The 26,517-nt window shown below is 41.2% G+C and overlaps 2 protein-coding genes across 2 annotated transcripts; both read left to right on the forward strand.

Annotated features, from left to right (window-relative positions):
* The first annotated feature begins 5,855 nt into the window (after positions 1–5,855).
* Positions 5,856–12,658, forward strand: LOC135250524 (F-box/LRR-repeat protein 3). The gene is made up of 5 exons (XM_064326876.1): positions 5,856–6,160; positions 6,865–7,225; positions 8,661–8,783; positions 9,622–9,793; positions 11,794–12,658. Exons 2-5 carry the CDS (start codon positions 6,866–6,868, stop codon positions 12,435–12,437), a joined length of 1,299 nt encoding a protein of 432 aa, XP_064182946.1. The 5' UTR covers positions 5,856–6,160; position 6,865; the 3' UTR covers positions 12,438–12,658.
* A 4,131-nt stretch (positions 12,659–16,789) lies between these two features.
* LOC135250520 (BTB/POZ domain-containing protein KCTD12-like) lies at positions 16,790–18,737 on the forward strand. The gene has a single exon (XM_064326864.1). The coding sequence runs from the start codon at positions 16,891–16,893 to the stop codon at positions 17,767–17,769; it is 879 nt and encodes a 292-aa protein (XP_064182934.1). The 5' UTR covers positions 16,790–16,890; the 3' UTR covers positions 17,770–18,737.
* The last annotated feature ends 7,780 nt before the right edge of the window (positions 18,738–26,517 follow it).

Genomic DNA, 26,517 nt, shown 5'->3' on the forward strand with positions numbered 1-26,517 from the left:
AGACTTCCCTGGCATTATGAACTAACAGTTCCATATTTGAATTCCTCACTGCCACTGAATGATTGTAGTATAAGTTTCAGTTGTTATTTGCCAGTTAGTTACAGGTTAGTTTGAGCCAATTTGTATACACTTGAAGGTGGTTTGATCATTTTCATCAAAAATGACAAGAGTCACTTCCAATGCCTCAAATATGCATTGATGCATGCTATATCTGGCTAGTGGAGGCTACACAACTGGCCACACAATAGCCTCATACTGTCAATTAACTAGATGTTTCACCACATGTGAGAAAACGTTTTCAGTTTACTCATTTCAACTGAATGTAAGTAAGTAAATGCCTTCATAACTGCATTAGTTATGATCAAATAAAAATAGAATATGACATAAAAGAATGTATGCATTACTGGATAGAAAACGACCCTTCTAGAACATGGAATAGATACCACGGATACTTTGTTCAGATATACACACAAGAGATACACTTAACATACTGCATCAATTTCAGAAATGGACAGGCTAGGAGGATCAGCTTTCTGAGGCATTGCGCTCATTTATTTGCAGGCAACGTAGCATACAACTGCAAACCAGCACAGGATTCTCCACACTGTCTGTCTGCTCTAATCTAATCTTTTATACCCTGTCCTGCCCCCCCCCCCAAAAAAAAAAAATTGGTAACAGCCTCATGGAAGCCCGTTCACTGCAGACTCCACTCACACAAAGTCCCACCTGGGTGCCCATGGGCCCCTCCCTACTTGCGGCAACTGCTGGCTGATGCTGGGGGCCGATGGCTGCAAACCGGTGCTGGGGTGCGGCACGCTGTGGTCGCTGCTGCTAGGGGGCGCTGGTCACTGCAGGCTGCCGCTGGGGGGGGGCTGGTGGTCACAGCTGCTGTAGGTAAGCGCTGACAGCCATGGGCAGTTACTGAGATGGGGCAACTACACCGCTGCTGCTAGGGTGTGAGAGTTGCAGACTGCTGCTGGTGGGTGGTGACTGTGGGTCTGGGAAAAAGCACTCCGCTGTACAGCGCCAGGCTCTGGACATGCAGGACCAGCTCCTTCTAGTGAAACTTCCAGGTGAACCTGGTACACCATGTTGGACAGCCACTGGAGGACAGTGCAGGGGACCTCCCAGTCCTTCTCCAGTTTCGATGACTGGCTCATCTTTTGGTGGGGATTGTACACCCAGACTACGTCCACTGGCTGCAACACCATTCTGGACCAGTGCAGGCTATAGTTTCTATCTTTGGCACACCCCTGAACTGCTCAGATGCTCTCTGGCCTGCTGATGGATGCAGTCCGGGTGGTCCTGCTACATATGGACGTACTCTGGTCACTGTATGGTGGGTAGGTCAGCGTCGGGGGGCCTGCCAAACACCAGGTCAACTGGCAGCTGCAGCTCCAGCCCAAACTACAACGGTGCTGGTGTGCTGCCAATGGACTCCTGCAGCACTGTCTGGTAGGACATCAGGATCAGGGGCAGGTGCAGGTCTCAGTTGCTCTGATGGTGAGCAGTGAGCAGCGCCAACTGAGTACCTAGCATGCGGTTAAACCATTCTACCAGCCCGTAGCTATGGGGGTGAAGCAGGGTGTTGTGAGTCTGCTCAGGGTCGGACACATTGTGGTAAACAAGACCCTGTAGCACCCTGGACCGGAGGATCTGTAGCATTACAACCTGCAGCCGGTCGGTGCACACCCTAGGATGCCACCACTTCCAGTACAGCAGGCCCTGGTGCGGCATCAGGCAGTCTCACTGGCTCACCAATGGCTTCACTCCTGCAGAGAAAGCAGATAGACAAGACACGACAGGTCAACGCCTCTCCCACATCCACTGCAGCACCTGGCCGACTTCTGGGTCCTCTCTCTCTCTGAACCTGCAGAAGCTGAGCAAGTTGCCTCTCTTCCAGAGTGAAGGCGGTGCTGCCCGCAGCTACTCACTTGGGGGCAGTATCAGGGAGCTGCTTTGGGCTCGGGCTATCAGCCTTATTGCCCAGCCTTATTGGCTGGGCAGTGCTTGAGGGTGAAATTAGATTAGCTAGCGCTGTGTCAAAACTAGGGGCAAGCACCAGTATATCATCTAAGTAGACGACTACACATGCTGTATCAGACATGCTTTGCAACACTCGTTCCATTAGCCGCTCAAATGTGGCTGGGCTATTAATTAGCTTGAACGGCATCACATTAAATTCCCACAGTCCCCTTCCCACAGTAAAGGCCGTCTTGGGGCGTGCAGTGAGGCAGAGTGTCTATGTAGGCAGAGTGAACTGGACCAAGTCAAACCCCCAATGCTATTTAAAGCATCGCCAATACAGGGCAGCGGGTACAATTCTCTGTAGCTGCCTGTAGTCTACATAAAACTTGAGAGAGTTGTCTATTTCCTTCATTTTCACCACCACTTCTCCTCTCTGTGCTAACAGGATGTGCTGGAGTCACTGTGCCTGTGTCAATGTCATGTTTGGTGACATTAGTCCATGTACACTCACTGTCTTTGGCTGCAGACTTTTTTTCGTGCACAGCGATGATTGACGTTGCCTGCCCGAACCGCCTGGTCAGTGCCGAACTGAGACTATCAGAAGATGGGGGCTCATCGCCGCTGATGTCTCGGAGTGCCTGCAGCACCTTGCCTTCCAGGGATGCCGCCCCTTTCCTGCCCTAATCCAACCAGCCAGCCCCGCAATGAAATGAAATGAAACCTGAAGTAAAGCTTGGCAGCTCCCTTTTTTGTAACACTGACAGCTAGGTGCTTTGCAGCTGGTAGAAAGTTTTTTCTCTCTCTTTTCACCTTGCTGCAAACCCGTCATTCCCACCCCACCAGTAGACCTTTCTCGACATGGCATGAGTCTCTTCTGCTCATTCATCCCCTTGGGCTGTCTTTGGTGAAGGCTACACTTCGATTTGAAGGCCTACTTCTGACACCAATGTTGTGATTTCAGCCAGGGACAGACCAGGTGGATCAACTCTCTGAGCCATTGTGCTCATTCATTTGCATTACATTACATTGCAGGCATTTAGCAGACGCTCTTATCCAGAGCGACTTACACAACTTTCACATAGCATTTTACATTGTATCCATTTATACAGCTGGATATATACTGAAGCAATTCCGGTTAAGTACCTTGCTCAAGGGTACAACGGCAGTGTCCTACCCGTGAATCGAACCTGCGACCACTGTGCTACACTCCGCCCTCATTTGCAGACAATGTCGCATACAACTGCAAACTAGCACAGGATTCTCTGTGGCAGGAGTGTGGGCTATCTGCTCTTTTTATACCCTGCCCTGCAGCCCAAATTCAAACCTGTCAAACACATATCTATACACAAAATGTTGCGGCTAGCTGATTAACCCACCGCCGCTACAGTACATTTTACACTTTATTATGCTCTGACATCGTCATCAACATTATCATCTTGTTATACAGTATTTGTTTTTGACATTGCAATATAGGCATAAAATCATCACACAACTGGGACACCAAAAAAAACTGCAAATGCATCCTGTGACTTCCCAATAAATATTCAATAAAAGTGAACTCCAAGGATTCTGTGGGCCGTGGCGTGCATGGTAAACTAACAAAACACACATGTGGTTTCTCATCTCATTTCAGCTCATGCTGTTATTGCAGTTCTGCATGACACCTGAGGCTCCATATCAGTCAGCACAGCTGCACTCAAAAGACCATTTTCTTGGAGAGAGAAATTTGACCTGGCATTCAAGGAGAAGGCACACAATGCTTTTTACACCATAAAGAAGAGGCTATAATTTAAACCCACCAATTATAATTTGGATTAAAATATTCAACAGCGTAATTAAACCAATTGCTCTTTATGGTAGTGAAGTATGGGGTCCAGTTGCCAACAAGGATTACACCAAATGGGAAAAACACCAAACAGAATCCCTGCATGTGGAATTTTGCAAAAACATTTTAAAATTACAAAGAAAAATCCCAAACAATGCATGCAGGGCAGAATTGGGCTTTTATCCATTAATTATCAGTATTTAAAAAAAAAAAAAACATTCATTAAAATTCTGGACTCATTTAAAACAAAGTCATCCAAATTCTCTCCTTCATAATGCCAAGAGCAGAAAACAGAAAAGAGACACCTCAGCCAACTACTCCTGAAGCTTACTGATCAGACGAACACCACCATCAGTCAGCTTCAGGACAACACCTGAAGCACACCTTAGAGTAAACCAGATTATCAGTCACCTCAAAAACTCTTATTTGGACCATTGGCATACTATTTTAAAACCCAAAACAAACTGGAAATGCTACCCAGCCCTAAACAGAAAATATAAATTGGCAGAATATCTAGTCACCATTAAAATTCAAAACAGTGGGAGAGAGAGAGAGAGAGAGAGAGAGATGGTGTCCAAATATCCAGGATGAACACATGAGCTGGGCACCCAACTGGCATTTAAATGGCATTGAAGTGAATACATTAATGCATCTATGCAGGGGAAGAAGAAGGCAGAAGGAAACTCAATATGGATCACTTTGCAAATTTTCATTGCTTATAAAATTGCAAAGGAAAATGTGTCATGTTACCAATAGCATCCATACATACAGTATGAAGTGCTTTGCTCAGTGTAACACTATCACCTATGCATAATAGTTAGGGTCGTAGTCTGAATGACATCTCCTGTGTTGCATATTGAGCCCCATTTCCAGCTAGACTTCAAGACAGAGTGCTTGTAGAGTGATGTTTTTTCTTCTTTTTTTCCATCTGCACCTGGATAGCAGTCACGTTTCATCCAGGGCTTGTGCTGAGGTCTGGGGAGCTGTGGGTTATGGCCCCAGATAAAAATCAGATTCATTTCATGTCCCATTTGCAAAGTATGTTACCCAATATACGGTGGCCATGTTGTGAATTAATGTACTGTAATAAAAATTAACTACTTTCTGTGCAAACAGTAATTTGTTCCTCGCAATTTAATCAGGCACCATGTTATTTCAAGTAATTTGAGTCAAAAGTGATATTGTATCTTCAGTCAACATTTTTTTTAAGGACTGTTCCTCTTTTACTGTAATTTTGTTTCTGCTTTCACAGATGTGGCTAATAGGTTGTGTGTCAGCCAAATCCATGTATGTTTGCCATGTCCACAATTCACTGTCCTAAACTTTCCAAAATCACAGTTGTCTTTCTTGCTCCTTCAGGCCTGTTCTCCACAGACTGTTTCATTGATGCATCAAAAATAATTGGATGGGGCAATTATATGACACCATTCGCAACAGATATTTAAAGGCCTTGATAAATAATTTGATCTAATCTTATTTATAAATACATTACATGCCATTAATTTAGCAGACAGCAACTTATAGTATAGTAAGTTCAACAATAGTAAACATAAGTGCATTCATCTGAATAATATGAGTAATAGCACAAGACATGGCGGATAACATTCCCAGACCAGCAAGCAAATTTGCAAGTAAAACACTAGTTTATACAAGTTAGCTATGCTAATGCTAATGAAAGTATTCCATATATCAACATTCCTTTCACCCAGAAATGTTCACATAAATACATAAATAAAAGATCTAATATGAAAATTTCCCAATTATTGTCATTATTATGAGGTTAATTTGTTAATTTAACTTTGTGTATTGTTATTTTACCTATGAAACAGACAGATACACAATTCCCATAATACTAGAAATGAACATTTATTCTGTGAAAGACATACATATACCAAGACTCCAAAATTTATCTTCATACTGTACGTATAAGGTCAATTTCCTGCTGTAAAAAATGTGTTGATTTTCACACGATCGCCCGCAGTCCCCCTGTCGGTGTCCCAGAGAAGCTCACTGCTATCAGTGTCCGACGACCCACAATGCACCGCGCTCCCGTGATAGAAAAACAAACCAGATCGCCATTTCCAGCGCTCGGAGTGCTATCACTGAAACGCGCGGAAGGCTGACAGAACTAGGTCACGAGACGGATAGTGAAAATACGCGAACTCATCTTCTGCAAAACGAGAAATTTGGATCAATAAAATATCGTTGGCCAAATCTCGCATCAATATAGACTAGATCCTAATGCGCCCGATCAGCTGGCCTGCGCGAATGAGGTTTTCAAGTTGTGCTAGTCCAGGTTGATGTGAAAGTGTTCGTTCTTTTCCACTGAGGCTGATTGTAAACACAACGAACCAGCTAGCTAACCAGGTACGTTGAAGGGAAGGAAACGTCATGATCCACCTGTTTGAGTCTGGAATAGCAATCTGTGCCAGTTTTGCTGGCTAATTAACGTTCAGTTAGGTTTTTTGTGTAATAGTTTGTTTTGTTAGTTAGCTAACTATAGTGCTATGTAAGGACTTCTATGTTATCCAAAGCAGTAACTTCTATCTGTATATCGATAACTAGCTATGAACGAAATGATAGCTTGCTAACCTGGCTATGGTCTGTCTAGCTAGTAAGGCCGAAAGTGACTAGGTGGCTTGCAAACTAGGTAGTGATCAAGTTGTCTCTCCACCTTGGCTTTAACTAGCTAAGTTCATGAGCCAATTAGCCGTGACCCGGTTACTGTATGTCGCGATAGGTAAGGTAGATGAGAGCACCCGGTTTATCTAGGATTACAACGCAGGCGTCAACAATGAGCGTTTATATCAATGTTTTGAAAATTTAGCATTAACAATTCTAGCTATCTAGCATTTGGATTGCAGGCATACAAGATTTATCTGGAAATTTCTTTAGTAGTCTAGTAGTAGTGTCTGCTGATAAACTAGATATAGTGTACAGTAAGATAGCTGACGTCCGTTTAACTAATACTAAATACAACGTTGTGTTGCTGACTATTACGATAAGGATTATCGTACAGTGACAAAAAAATAGACGATCTGTAACAAAATAGTTGTGTTCTTTTAACACAGAATGAAGAGAGGTCTAAAAGGTGATGAGGACGACGGCAGTACATCCATGGAGGGACCAGCAGAGACCGGCAAGAGGATGCGGCAGCTGGACGCAGAGCCTGACGAGGGGGTCTCCGACTGGGGGTGCCTACCCCAGGAGATTCTGATGCACATTTTCCAGTACCTGCCTCTGCTCGACCGCGCCTACGCGTCCCAGGTGTGCCGTGGCTGGAACCAGGCCTTCCATATGCCCGAGCTGTGGCGGTGCTTTGAGTTCGAGCTCAACCAACCCGCCAGCTCTTACCTGAAGGCCACCCATCCGGATCTGATCAAACAAATCATCAAGAGACACTCAAACCACCTGCAGTATGTCAGCTTCAAGGTGAGGGTTTCATGGGTGATTCTTTTGTTCGTTTGTGTAATCTGTACTAAGGGTAATTATATATTTTTGTAGTGGTACAGTTGAGTTGGTCATGCACAGTATAGCTTACCAGTATGTTCTAGATCATGGCAGCATGTTTCAAACTTGAATACTTACTTATATTCAAGACACTCCAGACTGCGGTTACTGCATGTGATAGCAGAAACAGATGAATGTTTTTCAGACCTGTCATATTTTAACCAGCTGTACTATTTGCATCACTCTAGTGCGAACTCACAGCTTTAATCTAGGTATCAGAGTCCCCATGTCATGTTTTCAATGCATTTTTACCAATTGTATAACTTGCCTTGTCTTAAGAATGCGGAACATTACCAAGTAAAGTGCTTCTTGAAATGATTAGTTAAGGGTCTGAACTATTTACTGGTTAAAATTTTAGTTTTCTGTAACAAAGTATGTTATTAAATGCAGGTGTTGAAGGAAAAAAACAAAGGTGTATGTTAAACAAAATGTTAATTCAATGGGAAACAAAATAGTACATTTAAATGAAACTGTCATGTGACAGTCACACCTTTTAAAAGCATAGCTATTTTGCTATGCTTTTCTTACTTTGTCTGCTTGCATCAATACTGTACTTAATTCATTCCATGAGCAATTGCAGCAGGGATGAAACATGTGTGATTATGTCTTCACTGGAAAAATGAGCATTACTCTCAAAAATATGTGAAGTGGTTAAATTATATGTTGTATAAAAATAATACACACAGACATTTCAGCAGTTGCATTATTTGGTCTGCTGTTGAGTGTGGCAGAAAAGGTTTGAAATTTAAACTTCTTACAAGATTCTTCCAAATGAAATTATTTTATTAAGTGCCCGGTCACAAAATAAGCTAAGGCATGTTACCAAGTGGTTTTTCGGATCCAAACCCAGAGAGAACAAAATCCGATTTGTGCGCGTCCAGACCTGTCACTTAATGGCAGCCTAGCAACATCTGATTTTATAAGTCACACAGAAGTTGCATTGAAATGACTAGTGTAACCGCAGCCTTGAACTTGTTATTTCTGGGTCTGCATAGGCTATGTGTATCAGCCAAATGCACTGGGTTTACATGACTGCATCAAAAGTGACAGGTGGTGTTGTGATCTGTTTTAGAAAAGGCTACACTTTCCATATTTTGTGTATATTTTTTATGCAAAGCTCTCATGTACCCCCAGCTAACAGGTGAACATATTCTTTGCTGATTTATCATTTGCTCTGCTAGACAGTTGAACCTTAAGTAAAAGAGGTCTAGCCATTATTTAATCAGAGTCTTTATTTTTTTTATGGCAGTATTTTCCACTTTTATATTCTAGTATATTGTACACACACAGATACAGTGAGGGAAAGAGATTATGTTTGTGTGTAACATGTGAGTCCTGTGTGCTCAAACTCTCCAAGGTGGACAGCAGCACTGAGTCCGCAGAGGCAGCCTGCGATATCCTGTCACAGCTGGTGAACTGCTCTCTTAAGACCCTCGGCCTCATCTCCACGGCAAGGCCCAGCTTCATGGAATTACCAAAGGTACCATACATGACCAATTCAATGCACATCATATATGGCCTATGGCCACACCCGTGTAGCTTTTATTGTTAATTTTCATCTGTTTTTTGTTATTACACACATACAAGTCCAATGCTTTATCTCTTCGTGTGCAGTTATGGCTTCATTTTATTTCCTTGTTTTTTTATATGTATACAATATTGGGCTGTAGTTCTTTGTATGAACTGTTATAATAATGAATAAAGTATGTTTGGAGATCCTACATCCATCTATTCATCCACCATCCATCACTAGCTCACCAGCTAGATCTGTGGTTCCATATCAGATGCCAAAGTCATTGGTCACTCGATACTTAAGCTTGTACCACAGCTGGCATGCAAAGTTAAAGGACCTTGAGGTGTATAACTTTTTAAAATCAAATATCATGAAATGGCAGTGATAAATCTGCAGCTAACGGAGAACAAGATTCGGTAGGAGAAATTCAGCATCTCTGATTGTTTTTACATTTACTAACTCGTTATCTTTTGAATTATTCTTATATAAACGCAATGTCATTTCTGTGAGTAGTAAATTTAGGGGCGTGCCTGAAGCCTCTGAAATCTCACTGGCGCTAACTTTCAGTACAATCACAAGGCTAAAAGTGTGAGCAAATGACCTCCCATAGAGCCGCCAGCATCGTTTGCATCCGAGCCAAAGGGCAGGAGGAAGGCTAGGCAGCCTGCAAGCTAGGTAGCAGTTTGTTTCATTTAGCTACCAATCAGAAACAGGATGCAGTTTGCATCTGTTGCCACCGGGGCTGAAAACTTGCATACTATACTATTAACAGAAATTCCAACTTTGTACCATTCCCCCTCCCCAGTCTCATTTCATCTCCGCCCTGACGGTGGTGTTCGTCAACTCCAAGTCGTTGTCGTCTCTGAAGATCGACGACACCCCGGTGGACGACCCGTCGCTGAAGGTCCTGGTGGCCAACAACAGCGACACGCTCAAGCTGCTGAAGATGAGCAGCTGCCCTCACGTTTCCCCCGCTGGTGAGAAGGGCTGACTGCGCCAGGGGCAATCCCCTCATGCACCACATCTCCACTACTCCCATGTTCTGCACCGCTCTTTAACAGTGGCCACCGAAGAGTCGTGCTGGGTTTCTCAAATCCATTCCCGGAGGGCCGCGGTACCTCCAGAGTTTTGTTGTTTCCTTTCAGTCATCGGTTGATCTCGCCCTTGGGAGTTGAGAGCTTAAGTACTTATAATAACCAAAAGATACTGCTGCCCTCCAGAACTGAAGTTTGAGACCCCTGTGCACCACACCCTTGCCATTTGCAACAAGCATTCTGAAAATTCAATACTGTTCTTAAGTTATACCTAAGGCTGTTTAAAACAGGATATCTGTAGCCAACGGAAGAACAGGTGCCGTTTTAGCACGATGAACAATGTAATGATGATGGAAATGACGAGTTCATGTTTATATATGTAAGTAACAATACAATAAAAAAGGAACCATAATAGGAATGCACATTTAAAATAATTCCTTTGATCGATGATCTTCAAAGAGTGATTGCGCTCACTGTTTCAGCCTGGCCCCAGCTACTCCAACTACTCCTTCCTGGGGTGGGTGGAGTAGGTGTGCCCATCTCATTTGCATGAAGTATTCTCTATGCACATGAATTTGTACAGCGGAGCTGCGCCAGGCTCATGAAACTCGGGTTATACTGTCAAATTAGGCATTTCAGAGTAAATATGAATCAATATTCAAATACATGGTCTATTTATCACCTCAAATGTTTTCAGAAACATATTTTAGTGGACTGTTTAGGTGGAATATGAGAATTTATGAACATACCACCATGCTTCTCCAGTTTGAAAATGTTTGAGGACAGTGAAAAGACACTTCTCTACCTGTTTTTTTCTACCAACTTTTATTATTTCAGAAATGTTGAAATAATGGCATGGATTCAAATGTTTCATTAAAAAGTAGGCATACAAACACCTTTACAGCTAAAAACGTGATCTAGAGTATAATTGGTCTTTAATGCTAACAAATTAATCCTTGATAGTTGTTAAGTTAAATTCCATTAACAATAGAGCTATATAGCAATAACAATGCAAGTAATTCACGAGGAAATACTTTTTCTGACTCTGGGCTTCCTGAATAGGTTTCCTTTCATCCGCATTCATTATGATGCATTCAAATGCATTAGACAAAGAACAAAATTAGTTTAGATGGACATTAAATTTAGATAAAAAGGCAACGTAATCAACATGGCTCAGAGTATTGAACTCTTCCTTCTGCCTGCTACGCTTCAGTTGTTTATTAAAACAGTGCAGATGTAGCCCAAGGATATAGTCTTCATGTATATTATAATAATGTAATGAAGACATTTTATTAGTTATACAATTTTATTGTAACTTAATCCCAATGACAGATCATTATTTAAACTCTCCAACAGGGCATACGCAAAGCAAATGGAGCATGGTGGTAAACATCTTGCCTAGGCCGCGCTTGAAATTGGTGCCAGTACCCGGATGTAGTTGTCCAAGCCAGTAGATTAAAATATACAGCTTCATCTGGTGGACAGTGGACAGGGTATTATGTTTTCTCCAAAATAAAAAAATAACCTTTTTCACCGTTGAGCTTGATCAATGTGAATATGTTATGAAGAATAATTAATCATTTATTAATTGCTAATCAAGCAGATTGATTTTTTTCTGCCGTTTTTTTATATTTACTATCCCTTTGTCTAATTTTGATAGTAGTTTTATAGAGTTTTTGTATCAGAGAAGTGTTGCTCTTTTTGTTTTGTGCTCACCTTATTGTGTACCTGTGATTGGAGCTTAATAAGCTAGGATATTGTGCGCTTCTGAGTTCATCCAGCGTTTGATTGACCTGTCAGTTAGCATGCGTAGCATTTGTATCTCTATAGCCATGGATGTGAAGACGAATGCACTTGTGTTCTGCTGCATCCTGTGCTGCTCTGGGAGGGAGCATCCTCTAAACGCTTGCCCTGACTCTGTGCCCCCCCCCCCTCCCCCGCAGGCATCCTGTGCGTGGCGGACCAGTGCCACGGCCTGCGCGAGCTGGCGCTCAACTACCACCTGCTGAGCGACGAGCTGCTGCTGGCGCTGTCCTCGGAGAAGCACGTGCACCTGGAGCACCTGCGCATCGACGTGGTGAGCGAGAACCCCGGGCAGACGCACTTCCACGCCATCAAGAAGAGCAGCTGGGACGCCATGGTGCGCCACTCGCCCAAGTTCAACCTGGTCATGTACTTCTTCCTGTACGAGGACGAGTTCGGGCCCTTCTTCCGCTACGAGATCCCCGTCACGCACCTCTACTTCGGGCGCTCGGTCAGCAAGGAGGTGCTGGGCCGGGTGGGGCTGACGTGCCCGCGCCTGGTGGAGCTGGTGGTGTGCGCCAACGGTCTCCGGCCGCTGGACGAGGAGCTGATCCGCATCGCCGAGCGCTGCCAGCAGCTGTCGGCCATCGGGCTGGGCGAGTGCGAGGTGTCGTGCGGCGCCTTCGTGGAGTTCGTCAAGATGTGCGGGGGCCGGCTCTCGCAGCTGTCCATCATGGAGGAGGTGCTGGTGCCCGACCACAGGTACAGCCTGGACGACATCCACTGGGAGGTGTCCAAGCACCTGGGCCGGGTCTGGTTCCCCGACATGATGCCCACCTGGTGAAACCGCCCTGCGGATCACCTGCCCCCACCCCCCTTTCCTTCCCTGACTGTCACTCATCCCCCTGGGACTGCCCCCCCCCCCCCGGAATTGAAGAGAGGCTCTTCAGCTCTATTAACTAACAGTGACTGCATGGACCAGTCAAGGAGTGTATTTATTCCCTCGAAAATGTAGTCCTGGTAAATGCTTTGCCCTCTCCTGAGAAATGATGTGAGGGTGTGGCGTGTGTGGCGTGTGTGGGGGTCGTATTTTTGGGGTGTAGGTGAGGGCGGAGGGTGTGGACGGCGCGGGGACGGATATTCAAAAAGGAATAGTAAAAACAAAAAATAAAATAAAATAAAAATAAAATGAACAAAAATACTAAAATAATTGCACCACTATATATGTGTAATATTCTAGTGATGTAGCTTGGTATGTTACAATATATAGATGTAAAAAAAACAACAAAAAAATACAACAACAAGTGAATCATATCCAATCAAACCTGGTGACTTTTGCTGATAAATCCAGTGTGGTTTCACTGTGCCACAGACGATTGGCTTCTCGTTCTTTCACTGATTCACTAGCCATCTCTCAGGATTCGTTTGGGCCTGGCTAAGCTGTCCAGGAGGGGAACTGGACATATTGTAGTACGCCGTGGCGTCTGTCTGTACAGACAGAACCGTTCGGGATACGGCATGCTTCACTGCCCTGTAAACTACATTGTATTTTTTTATCCTCGTCGTATCCTAAGCGACTTCCTCGCGATTTGTACATGTAATCAATTTATACGGATGGGTATTTCCTGAAGTAATTCGACAAGATATGTACCTTGTTCGAGGGTACAGTGGCAGGGTCCCACCCGGGAATCAAACCCGCAACCTCTGAGCATTACACTACACTGGTGTAGAGGAGAGCTCTGTGCGGGCGCGCGGTGGCCCTGCTAGTCCTCTCCCCGAGGACGGAAGTGAAGGCGAGTTGGGCACAGGTGTGTTTCGCTTGTTTCAAGCACGTCTCTCTTGCCCAGTTTCTCTCAGTACTGTACTGCTTGTATATTCACGTTTTTTTTTTTTTTTTTCCTTGTTCAGCATATACTGCAGGTGGGTTTTTGAAGCTTACGGTTGTAATATATGTAATTGTGTGTATGTGTCTCTGTATAAATGTAAAAATGTGCTTTTCAGCATTAAAATGATGCACCTTATCTTTACCAAATTATATCCCATTTTAACCTAGAGACATGGGAAAGATTTGCTGCTCTTATCTATTTCACAATTATAATAATTATTATTATTGAAGAAGTTGGACATTTAGGTAACCTGTTATGGATTTGAAGGCAAAACCATAGCATTTCACCATCAAAACACACGAGTGCTGAATATTTGTCGTGTGTTTGATTACAATAGAAAAAACATGCATATATACTGTGTGGCTCAAATTAAGCTGAGAATACAAAAAAAAAAAAAAGAATTTGTCTGAACCTGAAGTAGAATATTGAAAATTCATTCAGAATAAAATAATTTCAAATTATGCTGTTAAGGCAGCAATTCGGCAAGAATCTCTTAGTTTACATTAAGAAGGTTTTTTTTGCTGGACTAGACCAAAAAATAGCTTTTGAGGTAGCTGGCTAACAGTTAGCGGTATGACCCTTTCAGTGGTGAAGGTTGGCGCTTTCAACATTCAGCCATCCTGAAAAGATGTATTACAACATTTTACCTTGACAATAACTACCCAGAATTTTTTTCAGGATAGTGATGTTGCAATAAGTTCCATTTGAATGCCCTTAAGGGAATAATAATTTATATTTGTATTATAATTTACTTTTGTGTATAAATTACTTTTGCTAGGGGTGATCCGTGACTCCTGTCTTGTAGCGCCAACTTCTTACATTGTTGTGTCAATTTACACAGGTTCTGCTGTTGAAATGTTGACAGCCTTAATTGCCATTATTAATTGAATCTAATGCTGTTCTTAAACTCTTTAAAACTTTAAAATAAGTAGGAACTCTAAAACTAGTCCTGGAGGGCTGCAGTGGTGTTTGTGAAGTTGTGGCACATCAGTGAATAATTTACATAAGTGATTTGCATGGCCTGAATTGGCTGGCAATTGAAAGAAAACCACACACACACACACACACACACACCACACACACAAAAACCTTCAGACATTCTGGCTCTCCAGGAGTGGAGTTTGAAGGTTTGCACCCTTGGGATAGAGCAATAACCTGAAAACATTTTTGTTTCTAATTAAGAATGGTCTGAGAGGCTCGGTAATCAGGAGGGTTGACTAGGGCAAAGTTTGAGGGAGAGGAGGGAGACCTCCTGGGAAAACGGAGCGCGTGTTTGTAGACGGGGTCTCACAAAAGCATCCGCTGGAAGTCTAGGCACGTGCGTTTCTGTCTGTTCTTCGCTTTGTGTGGTCTGGACGGCAGCCCCACTTTCTTTTCATTTTACTACCCATTACATAATACCTGCCATGCAAACAACATGAAAAGGAGCAGAAGAGGGATTCTCTGCACATGAATGTGTACATCATTCTAGGACATGCATTATTTTCAAAGCTTGGCACCGAACCTCCACGACTTGTAACGAGTGAATAAATTTGTTTTTATTTTTACTTCTACTTCTATGAAGGAAGCCCTCTTTGTGTTTATATATAAAATGCTGCGTGAGTGGAAATGTACATATTTCTCAGCCCTACACAGGATTTGAAGTGTCTGATGATGGTTTAAAGTCCTTTATAACCTGAAGATGTGATTAATCCTTTTTTTTTTTTTTTCTTTTGGATGTTCACTTCATCACCCTTCTTACACCCAACCCCCATTTATTATGACCAGATTTGATTATCCTTGTACGTCATTGACACGAGATGAAGATGCTTTTTGTATTGGTGGTTTGCTCTCGATGGGTTTTCTGTCATTTTAAGTTACCGCATATTAAAGTGTGAGTCTTGGGGCAGATGCGACTTCTGACATCTAGGCCTAACAAAAAGGTATTGTAGTGATTAAAGATTCAGTTAGAGATGCACATGTGAGTAGAGCTTTGAGCTGTGTTATTATAGGCTTCTAACCTCTGTGGCTCGTAATCATGATTCAGCTGTAACTATAGCTAGGCTGATGCCTGCCGCTGTGTTAGTGGTTAAGGAATTGTGCTTTCCACAAATCCTTCATGGAGTTTTGCCCCTCAGAGTTAACAACTACATTCTGTACATGTTAGAGAATAATGGCTTCAGCTATATGCTGGAAAATCCACAACTCTTGATTTTGTCTTGAGCTTAAACAGAAAAGCAGGCTGGTATGTAGGTCTTTGATCTTATTTTTTTTATGTGTATCTGTATATTTTTACCCAACAGATTTACCATCAGTCAATTTATATTTAAGTACTCATAATATTAAAATCAAAAGTGGGGAATGCATGGATTTGCAGTTTTTTGGCAATTATTCCCTTTAGTCTTTGCACTTTATTTAAATTTGTATTTCAGCACTGTATATAGTACTTCAGATAAATCATTTATTGGTTCTTTGGTTTTCTTGCTGTAAAAAAAGGCTTGGTGGTGAAGCTGGTATGTTTTTTAGGGCTTTTCTTGTTTGGCCTCAATATGACACCCACTTCATGTATTTTACTAAATAGTGTTTGTTCTTGAACAGAAATCATATATTGTGGAAATGCTTTTTTGGAATAAATTTTTGTCAATGTAAATGGCTGAATTTTCTTTTACGAACAACACGCACTATGGTTACGTTTTGATTTTATTTTAACCGTGCAAGGAAATACATGCTCATTACGATTTTACGCATTAAAAAAATGCTCCTCAAATTTACGCAAATGGAGATGGAAGTTCAGAGCCAAATTAAAAGCTATAAATTATCTCAAAGAATAGTTTTTGATGTAAAATGCACTGGTTACAAATGGTCATCTGCCCCGTGAGTCCACCAGGTGTCGCTCTTTGCTTTTCCCCGTCAAAAATTTTTACTCGTCAGTAATACCAGATTCTAAGAGCCTTATTATTTAAAGAAATATACGCCTTTTAATACGGAAACAAATCGGATGCAATAATTTGGTATCAATGTGATGTAAGCATTACAGAACTGAAATCATGTTGCAGTCTTTGAGCTGGGTGTAGGAACAACATCTGCTTTAAAACTCTTCATTTTCATTTTCTTTTAAGATTTTTTTGACGTAGTTCAAAATAAACGCTCGTTGCACAAAGAGGGTATTGACATTGCACTTTTTTGTTGCAATAAAACGCATTCAGATGTATTGTGATTTAACATGCGGATGTAACGTTCCCAAATCCCAGTCGTATTCGAGATTGTAGTGACAGTGTTGCCCTGTTGTAGCCAAAGAGTTAACGGCGATCGCTCAGTGTTCTCTTCCTCCTGTGCGCCACCCCGTTCAGCCTACTTAAACAAACCGTTACACCTGCATCTCACTGGTTATTTCTCTCTCACACTCAACAGAAGCTCTTGAGTTGTGCAGAAATGGCTTTGGTAGATAAGGCATGTGTAACGAAATGCAAAGACTCCGATTCCAATTTCTCTGAAATAATTGAGCTAAATGTAGGAGGGCAGGTTTACGTTACTCGACACACGACTTTAACCGCAGTTCCAGACACGCTGCTTTGGAACATGTTTAGCCAGAAAACACCCAAGGATCTTGCTCGAGACAGCAAAGGGCGATACTTTCTGGACAGAGATGGCTTTCTGTTCCGTTACATTTTAGATTACCTGCGGGACCTTAACCTTGTTTTGCCGGATTACTTTCCGGAAAAAAGCAGGCTGCAGAGGGAAGCGGAGTTTTTCCAGCTTCATGATCTCTCCAAGCACCTGTGCCCGAAAGTGTGCAAGGAAGACTCCATCGGTGAGGACATTTCTCAGGGCGACCCGGAGGAGCCTGCGTTTCTGAGCTCAGCTGGGGGATCCATCACAAGCATGGAAACGTTACGCCTGGCGCCGTCGATCCGAAGCGCAAACCTTCGCTCTCCGTCCCTGGAGTCTCGAAGATCAGGCTACATCACCATTGGATACAGGGGCTCATATACAATTGGAAGAGACATTCAGACCGATGCTAAATTCAGGAGGGTAGCCAGGATTACTGTGTGTGGGAAGACGTCCCTTGCAAAGGAAGTTTTTGGAGATACCCTGAACGAGAGCAGGGACCCGGACAGACCCCCGGAGAGGTACACGTCCAGATATTACTTAAAGTTCAATTTCCTGGAGCAAGCTTTCGATAAACTGACCGAGGTCGGTTTCCACATGGTAGCTTGCAGCTCCACGGGTACTTGCGCTTTCGCCAACAATGATCCCAGTGAGGACAAAGTCTGGACCAGCTATACTGAGTATGTGTTCTGTCGAGAGTAATTTATTGGAAGCCGAATCACAGCTGTTGGTTGCAAAGAAACCCAGCCGGAAAACTTGTTTATTGTCTTCTTGAATAGCTGTATATGATTAGCGTACACTGTGTGGCACCATTATCGCGTGAGCATACATCTAGCATACCGGGAATATTATCAAAAATAGCTAGTTTCATAAATAGTTTCAAAACTTTTTTAAACATTCGAAAACCGTTTTTTTTTGTTGCGCTTGAAACCAATGTAAGGTTCGCACATCCGAGTTTAGGCATATCATAAATATCAGAATGGTTTAAGTTCTGTGCTTTGCATTAACTTTCATTGTTTTAAATTGACATGAGAAATAAAGCGAGTGAGGGTCATATTCACACCAATTTCATATGAGCTTTATTGCTAACATTTGACGATTTAGTATGTCTCCCTCTACAACAGTTTGTATTTTAAATGTTGTAACATAAGGAGTAGGCCTACTTTACTTGTAAGCGTACAAAAACATTCATATGTGATCTAAATTAGGCGTCTCCAGGCGATTAGATGGTATTTTATTTTGGGGTTTGAGAAAAAAAGCCTACACCCTCACGGGCCTTTGTCGGATAAGACTGGGTATCCCTGCCCAAAATAAGCAGCGATAGCCACTCATATTGTATGGTTTGGCTGATTAGAGTGTGACGTGAACAAGCCATAGACAGGTACACCTAAAGTAGTAGCTATAGTTTACAGGCAGCTCTGTGTGGAACCCACACGCATGCTATTTTCTCCTTTTAAAAATGAAATGTTGTTCGACCATATTAACCATTTAACATTTTAGGTTACTACTGTATGTATAACAATTTATTCATTTATGTGTTGGAATGCAGTTGTTCAACATTGTATGCATTCGAACAATATATGAAATAAAGTCTTTTTTTTGTTTTCTTTGTGAAAATTATTAAAGTTTTTGTAACAGTATCAGTAATATTAAATGACATATTTTATTTCTATGGGTGTTGCCAGTACCGTTTGTGTATGTGTGGTCAAATATTTATTCTAACATGGCTAAACTTGGCAGTTTGTGATACAGATGTATTAAAGATGTGCTTTAAATCCAGTACTGGTGACCTGCTATACCCCCTAAACCAGCACTGGGTAAGAATGGCTGCATTTGTTTCTGGGTTTCACCCCAGCTTCTGCTCTTAATAACCTAATTAGCCCAAGCATGTATCTGATATTTTCCTATTGGGCCCATGAATGAAACCCCAGTAATTCCACCATGAAACATTTACTTGTGATCTAATCTATGACCTGGTTTGTGTGTATACAGCTAATGGAGAAAAGGGGTGGGTGGAACCTACATACTCTGCACTCCAGCCCTCTGTGAATGGAATGTCCCACATGCCCAAACACCTCACAGACAGTGTTAATAAGTTTTTGTACAGAGACTCTGTCACGTCTGAAAGACCTGCAAGTGTGAATCTTACTTAGAGATGTTGAGTAAACATCTTGTAAAATCAATGCATGGGACAGCTCTTGGGAAGGCTGCACTGCAAACATTCACTGTAGTGGCTCATCGTGTAAGTGTGATGGTTTGTTATTCCCAAGCTTTTTCTTGGGTAAACCTGACTGTGGATCCAGTCCAGCATTTTCTGAAGTTCAGCTCTCCCACATTCCATCCCACCTCCATGTGCGCCAACTGTTAATACAGAAAAAAAGAAATGGAAGCAATGGTACATTTTCAAATATGAGTAATGTCCTTTACAGTTGTCATTGTGGAAAGGAAGTTGCAAAAAAAGTAAATGCAAACTAATTTTCCGATGTGCCTGAACAATATTTTCACTTAGTTTCAGCTCTTAGTATGGTCTAGCTCACACAGCACATACTTAGAGAAGTGGCAGCTACATTTGTGGTAGAAGTAGATAGCAACAATGGTTGTACTGCTTTGTACACTAATGTAAACTATTGTGTATTTGTGACTTGGAAGTACAATTACTGCTCCGTAGGGAACAATGCAAGTAATAACGAAAGCCTAGCTTTTTCACAAACCACCTCCCAAATATTTTAATTTACTTGGACTACAACTTGGAAAAAGGCTTTCAGTCTGAAGTCTGTGCCAGAAACCTTAGTGTTTGAAGTGATCTACAAAGAGCTCAAGTTGCAAATTACAATTATTTCAGAAATCCTTTTTAATTAATGTGCTACCCTAATTAATGCAAAATGCAGGTTCACAGAAATTGATTTCAGTTGCATTTGTGCAGCTGTAGTAGTGCAGCTGTTGTAATTGTCTGAAATGGCAATGAGTTATGTTCCTTCTAAATGTGGGGTGCATTCCTGCTTCTCATACACGTGCGTAAGAAAATACAACCGTGCAGAGGGAAGGCTGCTGTTATGACTGTCAAGCAAAATGAGGTTTGTGAGAATGGTGCCACAGCAACTCAATGAGGTCAAATTATCATGCTTGTCTTGTCCTCAATTTATTTAAATGGATTTTGTCTTTATCCATTACAGCTGACACATTCTTATTCTGTTGTCTACTGCTGTAGCAGCAAAGTTGACAGCAATCAAATTATACACAATTAACATCTGAGTGCCATTTAACAATTATATGTTCATGTAATGCATCAAGATGCATTCTAAACCATTTGTAAAATGATAGGTCCTGACTATATGATTATGGAAGATAATAGTAGCAGTTGACAAACTAATTTTCGAAGATTTCCCCTTATTTTGTTGTGATTCTAAAAACTGCACAATATATAACAGAACACAAAACCTTCTTTTGCTACAGTATTTATTTATGGAAGATGTTTGCTGTGGTCTGCAAAGCACCATGATTTGTCTTCACGTAATTTCACAATGTACATACAGTTTGCAGAAGGAAGCCATTCTGTTTCACCAATGCATAATTTAACAAAACATGCTAACTTGGCATACAGTGGAGTGTCTCTGTGGAAACAGAGCTGAAAGAGACTTGTCATGGCCTGACTGATATATATCTGGCAGTAAGACAAAAAATAACCAAAACCCCAGAAACTTTAAAGTACAGCTGAGTACTGGCTAACATAAACCAAAAATAACACAATGTACCCAATGAAAAAAATGACCCTCTACTGAATCTGATATATAATGTGCGAATCAACTGGCCTTCACTAATAGTGGAAAAGAAATGTATGGAGTAAGTATATCTGCAAAATAATTTTGCTCTTCCCTTTTATGACTCACTGTGCCCTTTCCTTGTTTTTGCATTTTTCATAGACGTGATGTCAACCTCATCTTCAGATCCAACTTTAGATTTCAGGGATATATTCAGAATCTAGTTTCAGTTATTAAAGAACAAAAACTTGAAGTAGCACATATTGTTTCAAACCAGAGTAATAACTGCCACTTCAATAAATAAATAAATAAATAATAGTAATTATTTCCTAATACACTTTGGGCCAAAAATAATCTTCAACTTACTTTCCCAGTTAGGGATGCAGTGCAGTCCATAAGTATTTGGACAGGGATGCAACTTTTGTTGTCATGACATTGTGCTGTATAACACATTGGATTTAAAACAAGGAATATGAGGTTAAAGTGCTGCAGACCATCCGCCTTAATGTGCGGGTAATTAAATCGATATGGGGTGATCCATGTAGGAAATATAGCCATATTTATACATAGTACCCCATTTTAGGGGAGCTGGTCAGGTGTGTGTTTTTGCATCATTAGTTAATGCACAAGAAAGCTAACAAAAGGTTTGATTCTAGGTGTATCATTTGCATTTGGAGTCTGTTGCTGTTAATGCCAATAAAGTAGGCCATCACGAGGCTGAAAAATCAGAATAAATCAGACATATCAAAAACATTGGAAGTATCAATATCAACCATTTGATACATTATCAGGAAACAAGAATGAACTAGTGAGCTCAGAAATAGCAAACAACCTGGTAGACCACGAAAGACCACAGTTGTAGATAACCGAAGAATACTTTCACTTGTGAAGAAAATCTCCCTTTTACTTGTCAAACAAATCAAGAAAATGCACCAAAGACTACCATAAAGAGAGGACCACATCAGCTTAACCATAGTGGATTCACTGCAGGGTGCAAACCACTGGTAATCCTTAAGAACAGAATGGTCAGGTTAGAGTTTGCAAAAAAGTACTTTTTTTAGGCCTAAAGATAGAAAGTTCTAGATTGACCAAGTCAACCAAACATGCGGTTCACTTGCTGAAGACTAGACTGAAGAAACAATATCCCAGAGACCAGCAGGAGCTGAATATGGCTGCAGCACAGGACTGGCAGAGCATCACCAGGGAAGATACTAGCATCTGGTGATATCTATCAGTCAGGCAGTCATCAAATGCAAATTATTTGCAGCCAGGTACTAAATATGACTTTATTCAAGAGTATTTTAATTTGTCCCATGACTTTTGCTTTGTTAAAATGGGAATCTGTGTATGAGATGGGTTGTAATTTCTGCATGGATCACTTAATTATGGAAGTCAGAAATGACCCTCAAATTAAAGTCTCAAAATACCCTCAAATTAAAGCTGACGCTCTGTCCTTTAACCTCATGTTCATTGTTTCATTCCAAATAATTGTGTCACTGTCCAGACACTGTCCAGGCATTGCACTGTATGTTCTGGTGCATCGTACACTTTCCATGTCAGCACACTTGTAAAAATGTGAAGGAATTGGAAAAAAATGTGAATGAAAGGGAAATTTTGTGTCGGGAAAGGTTTTCTGTCACAGCATAATTTATTTTTCAATGTACAACAGACATATTGGGTGTAACACGCAAATTCAGCTTTGTTTGCAATACATTGCTCTAGTGCTGATGTTTGAGTGACTTCATATGCAGCATTGATAAAAGAAATGTACGCAGACCAACAGGATATTAGTTTATTTTATTTTAATTCATTTTATAAAACTGCTTTTTGTTTGAGTTTGGTGGTGGTGGGGGGCGGGGTTAAGAATCAAGGATGTGTCCTGACATAATGCCTGTGTTCAGAGGAATTAATGGGAAAAGCAGCTGTGGTAGTGAAATATGAGCTCCTGGTCTCATCTTCTTTTTTTACAAAGACACAGAGAATATAGAACAATCAAACAATTTAAGCAGGACAGGACACATTTCTGCAGAGAATGTAAAACTATTTTTAGTGGTTTAGTCATTTCATTTCCTCCATCATTTCATTATCTCGTCTCTTATTACAAAAAAACACATAATATACAAAAACCTGAGCCTGGGAAAACACATTATGCAGAGAACAAATTTATTATACATTATATGTTTTTTTAGTGCATTATTTTCCCCCTTTAAACCATATAAAAGGCAAAAGCATGATGCCAACCATAGCTGCATTAAAAAAAAAAATGGACTAGGTGCCATTTAATGTATATTTTTAGCTGTACAAGTTGAATATTTCAGTTTTTTATTTTGTGTTTATTGCCATTCACTGTACCAAAATAATTTGCTTGGGCTTGCTTCAGTGACTCCAACTGTGTGCATGTTTAATCTGAAGCAGTTGTGCATGTTATTAACTATCAATGCGGCAGTCCAAGGAGCTCTGAGCCTAATGCACTGTGCTCTAATGCTATAACAAGTTTATGTAAGCAAAATGAAAGCACCTGACAAAAAAAGCCATGCAACAGTAATTTTGCTTCACCTCAAAGCAGGGGTTGGATTTCCTTAGATATCACTGTATACATTTGGAAGGTAGCTGAGAATCAGCCTCTTATAAAAAGGTCTTTGTTTATGCCTGGAGCACCAGCTTCTTCGAATTTTCACTCACTTAAGTTCTCTGTTGAATGGGATAACCAAGTTAAGATGCTGTGCACAAGAACAACTATGTCCAACAACAGAAGATTATCGCACAGGCAAGATACCTGCAGCTTTCAAAACTAGCCTTTGTTAAGATGAAGGTTTGATCATTAAGAATACATACAACATATGCTTGCCTTTTATGTGCGTCATACTGCAATAAAGTATCAACCTAATACATGTGCAGACTATTGCTCCCCCAGTGAAATGTCATATCAGCTACGTAGTGGCACACTCTGTGTTTTAAAGTGTAGCATCATTAACCTGGTCACCATAAAGGATTGTGGAGTATCACAGCAAGGTCCAGAGGAGAGTGGCAATCTTTCAACCCTGATAAGGCAGAGGCTTATCTGGGTTTTGAGTAAAAATGTAATGCAGTACACAATGAGACAGACTCGTGACTCATATATGATTCTCATTTTAAACTGCTGCCAATTTTCTGCATTGCCAAAGCTTTTTCCAGATCCTCTTTCCCATAATCAGTAGCAGTTGTTGGGTATGCACAGACCCATATATGGCCCAGACCACAGAAATGATCCAGAGTCTTAGGTTACTCTCTAGTTCTGCTCATCCACAACATCTGCCTGCTAGAATGCAACACGACTGTGGCTTTTTGCTCTGTGAGCTTGAATTCTGACAGACAATTCCTTTCGAAAAGGATTTGCCTTAAAGTGCCTTTGTACATTTGATGAAATTGACAGTATGAGCACAACATCACTTGAGCTTTTTTCCGTGTTGTATTCTAAAATTAAATGTATCATGGAAAGCTTAGATAAAGACACTGTATGGGCTGGGTGTCTTGGTCATACAGCATGACTGGTCATACACGTGTAGACACACATTCAGGCACAGATGTAATTGTAGACAAATTCAGGAACAGTTGGTCCTAATCATAGGCATAGGTTTTGGGGTAAGGGAGACATGTCACATCCAATATTTTCATGTGAATTCATTGTTTGGCTAGCTCATATGCTTGTGAGGATTGACTAGTATGTCTCCCAAAAGTTGAAATGAAATCTACACTTATGGTCTTTATAGACAACACACATTGGTCTTTGAACAGGAGGTACTATACTGTCAACTAACTGACCCAAATGAATTGCCCTTCTTAGGATCAATAAAGTTGTCTGAATCTGAAACCTCACCTTCATTTACAAGATCGAGCCTGGTGCAGGATACTTAAATTCACTATGTATACAGTACATTTTATATGTAGTTCCCATTTATATATTTCACAATTCATGCTTATTGGTGCAACCTCCACTATCACTGTGGGACAGTGCAGAGAAGCCCAAACCCATCTCTGAAACATGCAGTGTCTAGCAGCTACTTCTTCTCATAATGTAGTATGCAAGTTTAGCTTGCAGACATAAGCTGCAGGAAGACAATTATTGTGCAGAATGAGAAAACAAATTTACCAATCACCTAATTGACTAATCGCTGGTGAGTAATGAAACACGGTCCTTCCAGCCGAGTAAGCCCCTCCCTCCCAGAGCGTCACTACAGACAATTATGTATTGCCCCTCATGGCAGCGAAAACAGTGGGCACTGGCACAAGGCAGACTTAATACCCAACCATTAGGCCCATCCACACATGGTGCCTTAACAGGATGACTAATCTAACAGCTCACATAATTTGGGTTCAGTATATTTACTAATAAATATACTTTCACCTTCATGTCACTGCGCAATTTAAAAAGATGCAATTATGTACATGCTTTCATCATTAATCTCGAGATGAGTCTATGCGCTTATTTTTATACCAAAAGTCAGATAAGGTTGACAAATAGGATATAAAGGTAATCTTTTTGTAGGATATTTCTGTAACTGGGAGAACAGATCTGGGCAATCTGTTCTTTTGGCATTGCAACAGGGCTGAAACAGGCGCTGGCAGCAATTTCTTTGGGAGTGGGACCGAACAGATTAGTCAAATCCTTTTTTTAAAATCTGCCATTTATCAACCATTACGGTGCATGAGGTTGCAACAGTCTTACAGAAGCTGCATTTTTGTGTTATAATATCATAGGCAGCCTTGTGGACAGATTTAATTTCCTCCATGACAGTGAACAGCGCGAACACTGTCAGCAAGACAGGAATTGGAATAGAATCATCTTCATCTGTCAGACAGATAGTCACATCAGTAATCAGCAGACAACCTTTTCATACACCATTGTACAAATACAGCATCCTTATTTCTTACGTAAATTTATGACATAGCTTTTAAAGCAAACTGAAAGTTCACGTTTAATTTAGTGTGACATTTAGAAACAGGTGACACATGTTCTTTTGAGCACAACTTCACAATATTAGAACTAGCACCATCCCCACTTTTTAGCTATTAAATTACGCACACCAAAATGCATAAATGTGTTTCTTGAGTCAAGGAAAACCTGTTCCTGAATAAACCACTTTTTCATTAATATATTTTTATCTGAGACCATCAAGGGCTTCATTTGGGGTGGTGGGGTGTGGGATTACAGGCAAAATACCCCCACCCCCTCCCCCCACATCCACTCAATAATATATAACACAATGATGAGAAAAAATAATTGTTTGATGTAATAAAAATGGGGACTTCAGGATGTTATTGGGATATAATTACTGATCATCAGGCTGGGTGTTTGTCACAGAAGGCTCAGGTCCTATGGATTCTGTAACTTTCCATCATTTTTGCCATTTCTGCGATTTCCTCCATTTTTAGTTCTTTCTGGGATTTTTTTCTTCTTTTCTGGGAGTTTTAGATGGTAACTTTCAGCCTTAATGCAGCCTACAGTGTTATTTATATGGGCATGCACTTTTTAGCAATAGCCTTAATTCCGGGGTAAACAAAGTGCAACAATGTATGCTTTACAATTTCTAGAATGTGCTAGGATCAAGATTCTTGTCCTTGCCAGTTGTTGCACTCAGATGTTTGATGGCCCCTGTCAACAGTGTTGATGCCCAGCCCTCCCTCCCTCCATCTTTGAGACCATGAAAAGTGC

Source organism: Anguilla rostrata, chromosome 3 (genome assembly GCF_018555375.3).
Source record: "Anguilla rostrata isolate EN2019 chromosome 3, ASM1855537v3, whole genome shotgun sequence".
Lineage (NCBI taxonomy): Eukaryota > Metazoa > Chordata > Actinopteri > Anguilliformes > Anguillidae > Anguilla > Anguilla rostrata.

What these genes read in the sequence shown, in the direction of transcription:
- LOC135250520 (XM_064326864.1), top strand. Translation starts at nt 16,891, where the DNA reads ATGGCTTTGGTAGATAAGGCATGTGTAACGAAATGCAAAGACTCCGAT.
- LOC135250524 (XM_064326876.1), top strand. Translation starts at nt 6,866, where the DNA reads ATGAAGAGAGGTCTAAAAGGTGATGAGGACGACGGCAGTACATCCATG. An exon ending in TGCAGTATGTCAGCTTCAAG is followed by an intron (nt 7,226 to 8,660) that starts GTGAGGGTTTCA and finishes AAACTCTCCAAG; the next exon opens with GTGGACAGCAGCACTGAGTC. An exon ending in CCCTCACGTTTCCCCCGCTG is followed by an intron (nt 9,794 to 11,793) that starts GTGAGAAGGGCT and finishes CCTCCCCCGCAG; the next exon opens with GCATCCTGTGCGTGGCGGAC.